The sequence below is a fragment of the Platichthys flesus genome, chromosome 5 (assembly GCF_949316205.1).
Source record: "Platichthys flesus chromosome 5, fPlaFle2.1, whole genome shotgun sequence".
Lineage (NCBI taxonomy): Eukaryota > Metazoa > Chordata > Actinopteri > Pleuronectiformes > Pleuronectidae > Platichthys > Platichthys flesus.
Genome location: NC_084949.1, coordinates 500,092 through 515,404, shown reverse-complemented (window position 1 = coordinate 515,404; position 15,313 = coordinate 500,092). Strand labels below are relative to the sequence as shown.

At 42.9% G+C, this 15,313-nt stretch overlaps 1 protein-coding gene across 3 annotated transcripts in view; it reads left to right on the top strand.

Annotated features, from left to right (window-relative positions):
* wdr17 (WD repeat domain 17) overlaps positions 1–15,313 on the top strand; it is a 67,238-nt gene that overhangs the window by 39,874 nt on the left and 12,051 nt on the right. For all 3 annotated transcript variants that reach the window (XR_009920771.1, XM_062388716.1, XM_062388715.1), the window contains exons 14-24: positions 1,998–2,113; positions 3,752–3,838; positions 4,596–4,745; positions 4,829–4,959; positions 8,573–8,698; positions 9,608–9,763; positions 10,866–10,930; positions 14,040–14,172; positions 14,481–14,569; positions 14,848–14,947; positions 15,083–15,222. Coding sequence is in view for 2 of the 3 variants with exons in the window: in XM_062388716.1 (XP_062244700.1) it covers positions 1,998–2,113; positions 3,752–3,838; positions 4,596–4,745; positions 4,829–4,959; positions 8,573–8,698; positions 9,608–9,763; positions 10,866–10,930; positions 14,040–14,172; positions 14,481–14,569; positions 14,848–14,947; positions 15,083–15,222 (1,293 nt within the window). In the remaining variant the exon portion in view is untranslated. The remainder of the gene's footprint in view (positions 1–1,997; positions 2,114–3,751; positions 3,839–4,595; positions 4,746–4,828; positions 4,960–8,572; positions 8,699–9,607; positions 9,764–10,865; positions 10,931–14,039; positions 14,173–14,480; positions 14,570–14,847; positions 14,948–15,082; positions 15,223–15,313) is intronic.

Here is a 15,313-nt window from a genome sequence, read left to right as displayed (position 1 = left end):
GTATTGATAGTAACTTATTAAAAAAAATAATAATGTCACAACCAAAACAAGACTGTGGAGTTTCTTGCTTCAATCTGTTCATTAGACGTGATAAATAAACGGTAACTTTTATAACAATTACATATTACAAAAAACTTGAGGCATGTAAGCATATGATGATAGATAAAGCAATAGGTTATGTTGGATAGTTTGAAGGTTACTTACCTCTAGTTTAGCACCAGCGGCTGGCCAGAAGAAGTGGAGCGATCATCCTTGCCGCACAGGGCAAACGCAGGCAATGTGGAGATGAGCGCTTGGTCATCGAACGTTCTCTCTTCCCCGACCGCAACAGACTTGAAATTGCCTGTGCTCGGGCCCGTTAGTGCTACAACGTAGCCCTAGTTATTATTAGTATTTCCCTTTGGGGGGCTTTTTGAGGGTCTAGACATGCTCAAAAAGTTGTGAAACTTTGCAGGAAATTCAAGGTCTGCGGATATTTTAGTATTCTGGAGAAATTTGACTTGGGCGTGGCAAAATGGCTCAACAGCGCCCCCTGGAACCAGCCCCTAGGTTTCAAAAGTCTCAAGGAGCATTATGAAAAAAGCAACAGGAAGTCCGCCATTTTGAATTTAGTGTCCATTTTAGCCATATTCCACTGTTTTTGTTTTATGTACTTGTCGTAGAGCTTTCATCTGATCAACTTCAAATTCAGATGAGTGTCATCACAACAACATTGAGAAAAAAAATGATCAAGGAAATTTTTTTTCGTCACACCGTGTGACCGTGGCGTGGCGTCAAAGTTTGATTAAACGCCATCAAAACACGGGCATCTGTATCTCGAACATACATGGTCCAATCGAGTCCAAACTAGACATGTAAGACAAGAGTCCCAGCCTGATGACATCTACACAGAAAATTCTGACTTGAAATCGCAGCACCCCCTGGTGGCTACAGGAAGTGACATGTTTTATATTTTGATGAACTACTCCTGGCTGCTTTACAATATACAGCTCAAATGAGCTCAGTCAAGTCATTGGATCAAGGTCAGAATTGTGTCCACTGTGCATTGTCCTATCACTACCAAACTTCTGTCACATGATAAGAGTACAAGCCTGAACAGCCCTATGTGTCAATATTTCCTCTGTGTCATAGCGCCACCTATTGATTATCCATGAAACAGGAAGTACTTTGTTATTCCACTCTGCATTATCCAACAGGCTCCAAACTACTGATCTCTGATCACAATCGTGACCTGAACTGCTCTATATCTGAATATTAGGGTTAGGGTCATAGCGCCACCTACTGATCAGTGTGAAAATTACGTTGTGGTAAAATTGTCCAATTTACACAAAATTGCTCAGGCTACATCAGAGCGCCTACTTGAACAGATCAGGTCTGTGTGTAATAATAGTGATGGCGCCACCTACTGGCAACAGGAAGTAAATTTTGTTTTTCAACTATCATTTGATGTACATGTTATTTTCACAGTGTGACGTGCAATTGATAGCGTGGACCGTAATGAGCAATTAGCAGGCAAGGATCGGCGTCGCTTGACGGACGAAGATAGTGAAGTGTTTATCTTTCCGCAGTGTGCAAAACGCATGCAACGCGGAGACGTGCGCTTGGTCATTGATCGCTCTCTCCACCGACCGCTACAGGCTTCAACGTGCGGGTGCTCGGGCCCGCCAGTGCTACAACGTAGCCCTAGTTTAATAATTTATTGACCATTCCCGGTTTTCAAAGTGTCATCCAACCACTGAAATTAACACAGCAGCATTCGACTAAATTGACTGTCAGGTCTTTTAAAACAACTGTTCTAAACAACAACCAGGTCTATGTTATGTTATTATTTTGGATGCTTGAATTTGCCATTAGGATGTGTTGATTTATCATTTGTAACTTAACTCTTAACTCACAATCTGATTTGGATAAACATGCATTTTGTAAGGTGAAGAAATTAAGAATTAAGTATTTATTTTCATTTTTATTTAAACAGTAATCTCTGTTTTTCTTTGTAGAACTGTTCGTATATGGGACTACACACAGGATGCATGCATCAATGTGCTGGGTGGTCACACAGCTCCAGTCAGAGGCTTGATGTGGAACACAGAAGTTCCTTACCTCCTCATTTCAGGTAGCTAATGCAGTTCTATACATGCCTGTTTGGAATGGGCTGTTTATTTAGCCTTAACCTACTTTAGAATTATACATTGTCAGTCAGTCTTCTTCAAACAGTTCTACAATATAAGAGCTTTTGTTATACAGTCTATGCTACAGAGAGAAGTTAGACAACTTTGCATTCATTCTACCTGGTTCAATGAAGATTTTATATTCAATGAATTTTCTTTATCACTTTGTGTGTGTGTATAATACATGTTTAATATTAGTTTAAATATATATGTTAATAGAATTATATATGTTTGAAAGAGTGACTTAATAGCTGTTATTTTGTCATATATTGCATGTCAGCATCTCAGAGGTCTGTTAAGCAGGTGACACAATCATTTGAACGGAGTTTGCAACCTTTCAAAATGAATACTCTATAATTCAGCTCAGTATAAAGCATTGCAGCAACAAAGATGAAGATGTAATTTGCTATTCAAAGATACATCCTATGCTGCTCTGGATCTTTCAACATCGTCCTACCTTACTCAGGTAACCCTGGCTGGGGGAGCAGCATTGGCCCATGGATTATCCCTCCTTACCCAAGCCATCTGAAGGCCCTTTCTGCAGCCTTGATGGTGGACTTGATTGTTTTCCTTTTTGCAGCACCTTTGATTTTAGAGTGTAGAACTTGCATAATGAATGACCAGCTAAGCCTCTACACCCCACTTGCCATCCAGCCTTTCCTCCTCACAGAACAGTCAGGTCTATAAGAAGCACTTGCTTTGAAGGACTTGTTGGCCACAGCTTGGTAGATTGTCTTAGCAACGGACAAAAGGTTAGCTTGTACACCATCAGAGGCCAGATAACTCAAGGTAAAATGCTTTTAAATTCAAGCCTTGTTGACTGAGGTGAGCCAAGTTTCCAGCTACTTGATGGTAGCTTGGCGGACATTGCCTGGGCTCCCTGGTGTTAAACTCCACCGCAAGAGATGGTATGTCCAAGAGGGGCCAAAGCTCTTGCTCTCTGCCAAGGTCAATCAGGGTGTCATGCGGAAGCATCCTACCCCTTCCTTGAAGTAGGCAAGACGTACACTGTGCTTCTGCCCTAGCTACCTTGTGAATCTTGGCTACAACTAAAGTCCACTTCCGGGCCCTCTCTCTCCTTCTTCCCCTGTGCCATTCTGCACTGCGCAGGGTAAAGAGCTACTTCCCAATGATGTTGCGAACCTCCGCAAGTGGTTGTTTCTCCTCCTCAGATGCTGCCTTGAACTTCCTTTTAGCAGTGGATGTATCTTGTCTGCCCTTTGGTTCATGATGAAGTTTGTGCTATGGACTTGAACCTCTCTGCCGCAAAACTGACAATGAATGGGGTCAATGTCTGCAGTCACCTGTCCGCATCTTCCCTTGCTGTTGATTTGAACATTTTGACCTTATCATCGTGGAACTGGTGCGGAACATTCTGCTGGCTTGAGAGACAGGTAGTCAGGCAGACAGTAGTTTGTATTAGTGGGTAGATGCCAGTGAAAGTAGTGATTAATAACAATTATCTTCGTTAATTCCAACCGTTTTGTTATCAGTCTGTTATCAATGACTAATCTGCTGATCCACACATGTTCCTGCTCAGAATTTATTGTATTTGAGTAGTAAAATGCTATATTATTTTCTAGGTTCTTGGGATTATACTATCAGAGTGTGGGACACAAGAGATGGCACATGTCTAGATACAGCCTATGACCATGGTGCTGATGTCTATGGTAAGACAGTATTCTAGAATGAAGAACCTAATAATGCCAAACATACCTGGCTTGTTTCAATAATGTATTTGATGAATGACATTCTTCACTGAAAAGAAAACGCAATAAAAATGAGTTTCATGAAATTACATTTATTCAAAATTATTTAAAGGGTCTTAAAGACCAGAAAGGAAAGGCATTGCGTCACATTGAGTAGTTTTGACAAAGACAGACATTACACGTTGGGTAATATACTTTTGAGAAGAAATTTATATCAAAGCCACTCCTTGGGCAAGATATTGAACCCTAAATTGCCCCTCATGGCTGTGCCGACAGCGTGTAAGTTATGTGTAATAGAGAAGGTACTATATATAGAAGCACTGTATGAATGTGTGTCAATAGTTGAAAGTTAAAAAACGTTCTGTTAAAAGCTTTGATGTTATTCGTTTAACATGGTAACAATTGAATAAAAACATGGGAATGAATTGTATCTCAATACACACTATATATTTTTTAACTATAAAACTGCCCATGTTCCATATGTGTAAGTGTCTATATTTCAACTAGCTGAATGGAAATAAAGTTAGACACTGTTTCTCTCAGACCACTATTTAGTCTCCATAACATGCATTTATGGCTGAGGTACATGAACACATGGCTCCATTAAATGAAATGTCTTCCCTCTGTGAAATCCCCAGTGAAATTTTGAATGAGGTATTAATGCTGGCTCACATAGAAATGGACCCTATTTTAATTAAATCTAACTGTGTGTGTGTAGGTTTGACATGTCACCAGAATCGTCCTTTCACCATGGCCAGCTGTAGCAGAGACAGTACAGTGAGGCTGTGGTCTCTCACACCCCTCATCTCTCCATTGCTGCTGAACATTCTTACTGACCAGCCTTGGGATAGGATAATAGGAAACACAGGTGAGAACCGACTTGGTTTGTTCTGTGTTATGGTGTTATGTTCTCAGCTCTCAATAAACCATGGTGGCTATGTGTTTCTGCAGACACAGCTATGGTTCCTGGTTCACCTCCCCTGCTCTGTGGTAAAGTATCTAGAGACATCAAACAAGAGCTGGACAAACTGAACTTAGACATCAGGTCCAAGAAGCTACGCTGGTTCTCTGAATGCTTTTCGGTAACCACATTCTAAATGCTTATTTATCAATGCTAGGTCAGTGTAATGCCCTAATTCTGCCCTTCAAGGTTGATGACTAATTCTGAAAGTTCTGATGTAATCTGTTTGTATTATCAGCAGTTTGTCTTGATATTGTTACGGTTTGAGGGAGGAGAAGGACCCAGGATGTGGAGGTTTTTAACAAAAAGGGGATTTAATATACAAAAAGGTCTTTAAACAAGACAAAAACAAAACAGGAACACTAACACAAGTAACACTGGCGACAAGGCGCACAGAGAACAAGGAACGAGGAAGCAGGAGAAGCTGGTCGAGACAGCAGGAACAGACAAACCATATCTCACGACGTGTGGACACGAGCAGGAGAAACAACTAACGACCCAACCCCAGACAAAGGGAAACAGAGGCTTAAATACACAGAAGGAAGGCAGGGGCAATTACACACAGGTGAAACACATGAGGATTAGAGATGACAATCAAAGACAGGAAGTGAGACACCGGGAAGCTGAAACAAGACAGTGACAGCGAGGCTACAAAATAAAACAGGAAATAGAAAACGCAACACAGAAAACCATAAACATAAATGACTGAGTGTCACAGTACCCCCCCCCCCCCCCCCCCCCCCCAAGGACCGGATCCCAGACGGTCCAAAACGTGAACCGAATCGGGAGGGAGGAGGGGGGAACCGGAGGAGGGACTCCGGGATGTGCCCAGGTTCTCGGACCGACGGCTCCGTGGCCGCTTCGGAACCTGGCACAATGTCTCAGGGGGACGGCCCAGAGGCTAGACAGGAACGTAGCAGGGGGGCTCCTCAGGAGGGCGGCCCGAAGGCCGGTCAGGGACAAAGTACATAGTCTCAAGCTGACGGCTCCGTGGCCGCTCCGGGGCTGAGCGCAGAGGCTCAGGAGGACGGCGCAGTGGCCGCACAAGGGCAGAGTTCTGAGGCTCGTTGGGGCAGCGCCATGGCCGCTCAGGGACAGAGTTCAAGTACTCCGCTGGACAACCCGATGGCCGGTCAGGAGCCAAGCACGGAAGCCCGGCGCGGGACATGGACTGGAGCGGGGACAGGAGCAGGTGCAGCGAGGACCTCCGACGCCTGAAGAGATGAGACGCCAGCTGGAAGCCTCCGGCTCGGGGGAGGGACTGGAGCAGGTGCCGCGGAGACCTCTGACGCCGAAACACAGGAGAAGTCAGGTAGGAACCTCCAGCGCGGAGCAGGCACTGGAGCCAACGCCGGTGTGAGGATCTCCGACGCCGAAACATAGGGGACGTCAGCCGAGAGCCTCCGGCGCGGAGCAGGCACAGGAGCAGCGATCCACGTCAGCCGTGAGCCTCCGGCACGGATCAGGCACTGGAGCAGGGACTGGAGGAGGGGATGGAGCAGACGCCGGTGTGAGGATCTCCGACGCCGAAAGCAAACCTCCTGGCACCTGATTGATATGAAGCCAGTTTGGGTCCACCTCCAGAGGGCGATGGAGGCCCACTCCGACGCCGAAACATAGGGGACGTCAGCCGAGAGCCTCCGGTGCGGAGCAGGCACAGGAGCAGCGACTGGAGCCAACGCCGGTGTGAGGATCTCCGACGCCGAAACACAGGGGACGTCAGCCGTGAGCCTCCGGCACGGATCAGGCACTGGAGCAGGGACTGGAGGAGGGGATGGAGCAGACGCCGGTGTGAGGATCTCCGACGCCGAAACACAGGGGACGTCAGCCGAGAGCCTCCGGCGCGGAGCAGGCAATGGAGAAGGGGATGGAGCCAACGCCGGTGTGAGGATCTCCGACGCCGAAACACAGGAGACGTCAGCCGAGAGCCTCCAGCGCGGAGCAGGCACTGGAGCCAACGCCGGTGTGAGGATCTCCGACGCCGAAACATAGGGGACGTCATCCGAGAGCCTCGGGCGCGGAGCAGGCACAGGAGCAGGGACTGGAGCCAACGCCGGTGTGAGGATCTCCGACGCCGAAACACAGGGGACGTCAGCCGAGAGCCTCGGGCACGGATCAGGCACTGGAGCAGGGACTGGAGATGGAGCCAACGCCAGTGTGAGGATCTCCGACGCCGAAACACAGGGGATGTCAGCTGAGAGCCTCTGGCTCCCGAGCAGGCACTGGAGCAGGCACTGGAGGAGGGGATGGAGCCGACGCCGGTGTGAGGATCTCCGACGCCGAAACACAGGGGACGTCAGCCGAGAGCCTCCGGCGCGGAGCAGGCAATGGAGAAGGGGATGGAGCCAACGCCGGTGTGAGGATCTCCGACGCCGAAACACAGGGGACGTCAGCCGAGAGCCTCCGGCGCAGAGCAGGTACTGGAGCAGGTGCTGGAGGTGGCACCGCGAGGACCGCCGATGCCAGAACAGGAGTGGCGTCTGCCAGGGCCCACCAGTGTGGGACAGCGACTGGAGAAGGCGCTGTGAGGGCCTCCATCGCCCTCTGGAGGTGGACCCAAACTGGCTTCATATCAATCAGGTGCCAGTAAGTTTGCTTCTCCAGAGTGAGGCTCTGGGGTCCTCCCAGAGCCAGGCGGGTTCCCTTGAAAAGGTTTGAGCGTCCCCACTCCAGCTCCGACATCAATTAATAAAAAAAATAACCTCTGCTGGGTCCTTAGTTTGGTTGGGACGTTCTGTTACGGTTTGAGGGAGAAGAAGGACCCAGGATGCGGAGGTAATTAACAAAAAGGGGATTTAATATACAAAAAGGTCTTTAAACAAGACAAAAACAAAACAGGAACACTAACACAAGTAACACTGGCGACAAGGCGCACGGAGAACAAGGAACGAGGAAGCAGGAGAAGCTGGTCGAGACAGCAGGAACAGACAAACCATATCTCACGACGTGTGGACACGAGTAGGAGAAACAACTAACGACCCAACCCCAGACAAGGGAAACAGAGGCTTAAATACACAGAAGGAAGGCAGGGGCAATTACACACAGGTGAAACACATGAGGACTGGAGATGGCAATCAAAGACAGGAAGTGAGACACAGAGAAGCTGAAACAAGACACACTGACAGCGAGGCTACAAAATAAAACAGGAAATAGAAAACACAACACAGAAAACCATAAACATAAATGACTGAGCGTCACAGATATGCAACATACAAACACAACAAGAGAACGATTTTTAGGCCTGCAAATAAGCACCGTTTTCCTGCTGCAAAATTTGTACGTCACTAGGGAGTTTGTTTTCATACTTGATTAAAAACTGCTACTTTCACCCCCAAGCTGATGTTTTCTATTGTGTATCACACCTTGAACAAATGGAAGTATGAAACTATCTGTTGCTGACACACCATGGATTTTAAACCATCTGATGCGAGCTTGGTGGTATTGCTCGTAAACATAAGCAGACATTAAGAATAATCATGTAAAATGCTCACTGTATTTATATATATGAATGATAGATTCATTTAAGTAGCATATAAGAAGCCCTAGCCCCTATTTTCCCTGATGAATATAGCAAAAAGTAATCAGCTGCATTTAACCTAGTTCTTTATCAATTAATCTTTGTGTTTTTTTTTGTGTTTTTGTGTGCGTGTGTGTGTTTGTGCGTGTGTGTCCATGCTGCTTGTGTGCATGTTTATGTGTTTTTGAACACATCTATGTACTCTATCTCATGCCAGCCTCCAGGAGGCACCAGTAACCTGTGGGACCTAGTGTCAGTCATTAATGGCCAGGATGACTCATTGCTACCAGCCAGCTACAGCAAAGGAGTGATGCACATGAAGCACCTGCTCAAGTTTAAAACAGTGAGTTGCTCCTATTTCCAGAGTCTCGGATTAAAACAGAAAAGTCCAGATAAATCAAGAGCGAACACACAGTGATCAATGTATATATACTAAATTAAATTCAATTGACTGTCTGTTATATATATATATATAAATTCAATTCAATTGACTGTCTGTTGGTCTTGCCCTTAATTTGTTAAGTGATTTGGCCCAATACAAACTAAATTAAATTCACTTAATAAATTAAGGGCAAGACCAATCAAATATATAACACACTCAGAGCTGTTTACTTCATTCAAGGTGAAGTAAATAAATACAGTTTCTGCAGTCTGCTTCCTTTTATTTTGATAATAATTGTATTTTTTCCACATTTATGCCACTAGATTTTAATTTATTTAATAACATTGGGGGGAAAAGATGATAGTTTCTGGTGCACAGCAGAAAGTATTGTGTGCGCATATGATATCTTTCATGCAACGGTGCATTTCGAGTTGCTAGGTGTCTGTTTGGAAATGACAGTAGTTACTCGTAAAGTTGGAAAGATATTCCGAGATTCTGAATTTAATCAATAACTAATCAAGCTTCCTTCCAATCAGATCTATTTACACAAACAGCTACAAACTCTTTTCATCAAAACAAGCCTGAATCCATTCAGGAGGAAAACCTTTGTTCTTTATGCATTTTAGACGAGTTGGTAGGGTCTGTTTACAAAGTGCAATGCCGAAAACACGGCAAAATATTAAATAACATCACTGCTGACAGTGTAGAGTCACTAAAATCTATAAACCTTCTGGTTCATATAATTTGAATCAAACTTCTCCAATTCACAATGTCAATCGAAGAATACATATATTGAATGAACCTTTGCTTACAATTCATATAATTAAAACAGTGGCTTCCTGTTTTATTGTTTTTCACTCTGTCACTCAGTCTGAAGCTCAGGAGCTGACTATTGTGAGGATGTGTAAGTTTGGAGGAGGCATCGGAGCTCCTAGTAAAGAAGAGAGGCTGAGAGAAGCAGCAGACATCCATCTGAGACTGGGACAGATTCAACGATACTGTGAATTAATGGTGGAGCTGGGACAGGTATGGAATGGGATGTGTGTGTTTGTGTGCTATTTTTGTATCTTCTTTCCCTGAAAGCATGGAACTCAAACATTATTGAGACTTAAAAGTTGTGTTTGTACTGATCCTTTGTGTGACTTTTTCTATTTCGATATTTACTCTAATCATTGTTGTTCAACCACAGTCTGTTTTTATCTTTGTATACCACATAAAATTGAAATTAAACTTTTCTGTTTTGAAAATGCCATCAAAGCAGTTTTCTAGCAGTCAGCAAAACACTGGTGTTATGGTATCTGTGTCTCCCTTTTGGCTCCATCTTCATGGACCAGGTCATAGAGAAAATCTAGTGGAACCTGGAGGTGAAAGGAGAATGAAAAGTCATTTATGTAGGTCTTGTGACACGTAGGAAGTTTGTTCATGTGTAGAAAAGATTTGCACTTGAGAAAGATACTATGAATAAGATGAAAGATGATATCAGTGGGCAGGTCACACAACTGCTTGTACAGACTGTAAGCAGAAACCTGTGTGTAAAACTCAATGTTCTAAGTTCTCTCACTCAGCGTGATACTGTAGTTTAAATTTTGACCCTGAATCTAATTGGACAATTACAGCCCAATCACAAAGCAGAATGGTCATACAGTGTAATCAGAGGGTAGATTGGCAGGTGATCTTAATTACACTTAAGTAAGATACTGCAGAAAATAATGGTGAACATTTAATATGTTTTGTCCCGGTGCAAGCCCAATTGTGTCATGCATCTTGAAAATATTTTCTCCACCTTCAAGGACTTAAAGGTAATGAAGCCATCTGTACGTTAATTCGACTCTGCTTTTTGAGTGGTTTGTCATCTTCCAATCTGATTCATTTGTAAAATCGAGTCAGACGTACATGTTACATCAGTGTCACTTAGAGTGTTTTATGCAGTTTTCTGCTTTGCATTAGTAAACATTAGTTGATGAAATCACTTATTATTTACAGTATCATTTCACAAATACACAATCGTTTTACAAATGGTAATTTCCCACATTTACTTTACTGGTGTACAAAGGTTTTTTTACAATTACATACTTTGGAATTTTGTAAATCTTACCAACTACTCTGAGCTTTATAATCTCTCTGTCAGTGGGAGAAAGCGTTGTCTGTGGCTCCAGGAGTTTCCATGAAGTACTGGAAGAAACTCATGCAGAGGTAACCCAACCTTTCTTGCTCTTCAACTAAAAAACAGTAGGCCTAAAAGTGAATTACAACAAATAATCATGCTCCCTTTTCAGTCAAAGTGTGCACCGCTATCATGATTGTGAAAGGTGTGTACTCAGCAAGGTGCTGTCACAGTATCTGTTTCAGTTTATTCGCTGCACTGTGAAAGCAGATGCGCAAGGGAGTGGACAGAATAAGAATTGTTGATTCACAGTTAAGGGGATCTCTGGGGCAGGAATGATGCACAAAATATCAGGATGAGCCAAAAACGAAATAACAACTATACAACTTACCTGACAAAGTATTCAGGAAAGTTAAATGCTACTTGAATGAACAACTCATCATCATCATCATCATCATCATCGGCATCTGTGTTCTGATTTGTAGTATGCTGTTACTTTTATTGTGTCCAACCTGCACACTTCACGTATAAGGCCTGTTCAATTCAATTCAATTTTTATTTGCATAGCGTCAAATTAATACATACATTATCTGAAGGCACATTCTATAGTACGGTTGAGACCTTAAAAATGATAAAGAAATGAACAAAGAGCAAGTAGAGAGAAAAAACGTAACAGCAATAAACCTTAGTCAGACAACCAGAGTCAATGTGGGAGTTGATATTTTATATTTGATGAGTGTTATTTTAAGGATAATAATAATGATAATAATAACACATTTTACAGTGCCTTGCATAAGTATTCACCCCCCTTGGACTTTTCCCCATTATGTACTGTTACTAACTGGAATTCAAATAGACTTAAATAAACTTTTTCCCATTTGATCAATACAACATGCATAGTACTTTGGAGGTGCAAAATAAATTTTATTGTGACACAAACAATAATGAGAACAAAAAGTTGTCATCTGTTAGGTGCATAAGTATTCACCCCCCTGACTCAATACTTGGTAGAACCCCCTTTCGCTGCAAATACAGCTGCAAGTCTTTTGGTGTATGTCTCTACCAGCTTTGCACATCTAGAGATGGAAATGTTTGTCCATTCTTCTTGGCAAAAAAGCTAAAGCTCAGTCAGATTGGATGGCGACTGTCTTGTGAACCTCAATTTTCAAGTCTTGCCATAGATTCTCAATTGGATTTAGGTCTGTGCCTTGGCTGGACCATTTTAAGACATGAACAAGCTTTGATCCAAACCATTCCTTTGTAGCTCTGGCTGTATGTTTAGGGTCATTGTCCAGCTGGAAGAGGAACCTCCATCCCAGTCTCAAATCTTTTGCAGACTGCATCAGATTTTCTTCAAGGATTTCCCTGTATTTGGCTCCATCCATCTTTCCCTCTATTCTGACCTGTTTGCCTGTAGCTGTTGAAGAGAAGCATCCCCACAGCATTAATGCTACCACCACCATGTTTTACTGTTTGGATGGTGTGCTCAGGGCGATGGGCAGTGTTGGGATTCCGCCACACATAGCGTTTTGCATTGAGGCCAAAAAGTTCAATTTTGGTCTCATCTGACCAGAGCACCTTCTTCCACAAGCTGGCTGTGACTCCCACGTGGCAAACTCCAAATGGGATTTATTATGGTTCCCTTTCAACAACGGCTTTTTTCTTGCCACCCTCCTTCCATAAAGGCCAGATTTGTGGAGTAGACGACTAATAGTTGTCCTGTAGACAGATTCTCCCACCTCAGCTGTGGATCTCTGCTGCTCCTCCAGAGTAACAATGAGCCTCTTGGTTGCTCCTCTGATAAATTTTTTCCTTGTCCGGCTTTTCAGTTTGGGTGGACGGCCTTGTCTTGGTAGGTTTGCGATTGTGCCGTATTCTTTCCATTTTCTGATGATGGATTTTATGGTGCTCCGTGAGATGTTCAAAGCTCTGGATATTTTTTTATAACCTAACCCTGCTTCATACTTCTCCACAACTTTATCCCTGACCTGTTTGGTGAGCTCCTTGGTCTTCATGATGCTGTTTGTTCAGAAATGATCTATAACAAACTCTCAGTTCTTCACAGAACAGATGTATTTATACTGAGATTAAATTGCAGACATGTGGACCCTATTTACTAAGTATGTGACTTGCAAATGTGACTTGTGAAGGCAATTGGTCGCACCAGATTGTTTTTAGGGGTTTCACAGTAAAGGGGGTGAATACATATGCACTCAACACTTTTCATATTTTTTCATTTGTAAATAATTGTGAAATCCATGTAATATTTCCCCCCACTTCCAAATGATGCACTATTTTGTGTTGGTCCATTACATAAACTCACGATGAAATAAATTTTAATCTGTGGTTATACCATGACAAAATGTAGAAAAGGCCAAAGGGGGTGAATACTTATGCAAGGCACTGTATTTTGATGAACTTTTCACAGCACTCATGGTCACCTTACAAGGCTCAGATACAAAGAAAAAGAAAGAGAACAAACAAATCCTCTGCTGATTATGCAGCCTATCACTGTGAGGCCCCTAATTAATGTAACGTAATTAATAATAATAAATCGAAAAAAAAAAAAAGTTAAAGGTAAGGAGCAAATTTGCATACTGCAAATGTTTCACAGGAAAGTGAGATACTTGCACACTACCTGAATAGCTATTCGTCACATTAGTGTCTGCTCAGCAAGTTTGCATTGTTACATTATTTTAATTTTACCTGTAAATTTTGGCCATTTTAATAAACATAAACACTAGATGTGGGGAAACTAATCGTTTGTTTGATGCTCTGCTATAGGGACATGGACGACAATGAAGATAATCCATTTATTTACATTTTTGTTTTTTTATTTCACATTAAAAATGTGTTTTTCTGTGTGTCTGAGTCTCCTGTCTGAGTGTCCCCTTCCACTCTCCTGCTTTACACTTAAACAATGAACACCATCACTTATCAGAAGTTATTAGGCCCTGACAGTCTACAACCCTTTTAAAGCACAAATAATGAGGCTAGCAAAGATGAAATTACATTTTTTTTATGCATTGAGCTGCATCTGTAATTGTTTTATCATTGGATTGTAGCACTCGGAATCGTAATCGAACCGTGAGTAGCAGATCCCCTCCTTAATAAGCATACATAGAAAACACATGATTGCAACTTTTACAGGTCACATGTTGTCTAATAAGTATAGCATGTAATGTGTTTGTGTTGCAGGAGAGCTGACCAGCTGATGGCCGAGGATAATGATGATGTTATCCCATACTGCATCGCCACAGGAGACATAAAAAAAATTGTAACTTTCTTCACTGGCAGAGGACAATTGCAAGAGGCCTTACTAATAGCACAGGTACAGAGAGGGAAGGGCTAGTCTTCTTAAAGACTTGATGAACAGTATACATCTTAAACTAATGGCTACAAAGTGTGGTGTGGCCTAGGGTGTGGCCTAGGGTGTAGAGTGGTCGTCGTCCTCACTCTTCCACATCTGAATGCCAAAGTGTCCTTGGGCAAGATACTGAACCCCTAAATGGCCCCTCATAGATGTTGAATGCAATAATTGTAAGTCGCTTTAGATAAAAGCTTCTGCAAATTGACATGTAATGTAAAGTGATAATATTTATAAAAATGATAAAAGATCCAAATAACATTTGTTTCCAGGGAGCATGTGAAGGGAATATGCTTGCACCACAAAGCTCCCAAGTCAACCACACAACTAATGATATGGATAACATACAACAATACCAGAGGTAAAGCAAACACAGACACACACACTCTAATGCGGGTAAAGGCAGTAGCCAATTGCTTGGATTTTACCCAGAGGTCATGTCAGAAAAAGCCTTAACCACGATCACATTACACAGAGGAGTGGGGCTGCCTGATTATTTTCTAAATAACTCTTAAACTAAACTTGACTAAATAAAGAGAGCTTTGCTGAGTAAATTTAATTTATCACTAACATTCATACCAGGGTATTTTTGTAGCTGATTCACTTCCATCTCAACTTCTGACTTTTGCTTCTGTCAAGCCTCCTCCATAATATCTGTAAGGAATTAGCTGAATGGTACTTCCAGAATGGAGGCTCTGTCCGGGCAGCATGTTGTCACCTTGCTGTAGAAAACATCAAGGTATGTAAACCATATTTTGTGCATGTCTACATTAGCAATTTGTATGCAAACTTTTTGTTGAAATGTGTGTGTGTGTGTGTGTGTGTGTGTGTGTGTGTGTGTGTGTTTGTTTGTGTGTATTTGCTATATTTTTAGCTATCCATGTGTAGCCTGATCCGGGGTAATGAGCTGGAGTTGGCTGCATGTGTGGGCATTGTCATAGGAGACAGAGCCAGTCAGAGCACTGTGTACTGCCTTGAACTCTTGGCCAGGAAGTACATGACCACACCTCAATGGTACGTCTATATCAATGCACGTCCAGTGTTTGTGCTACACTGATTCAAACTCCAAACCATCAGAAAACCAGTTAGGGATTTTTTGTGTTTT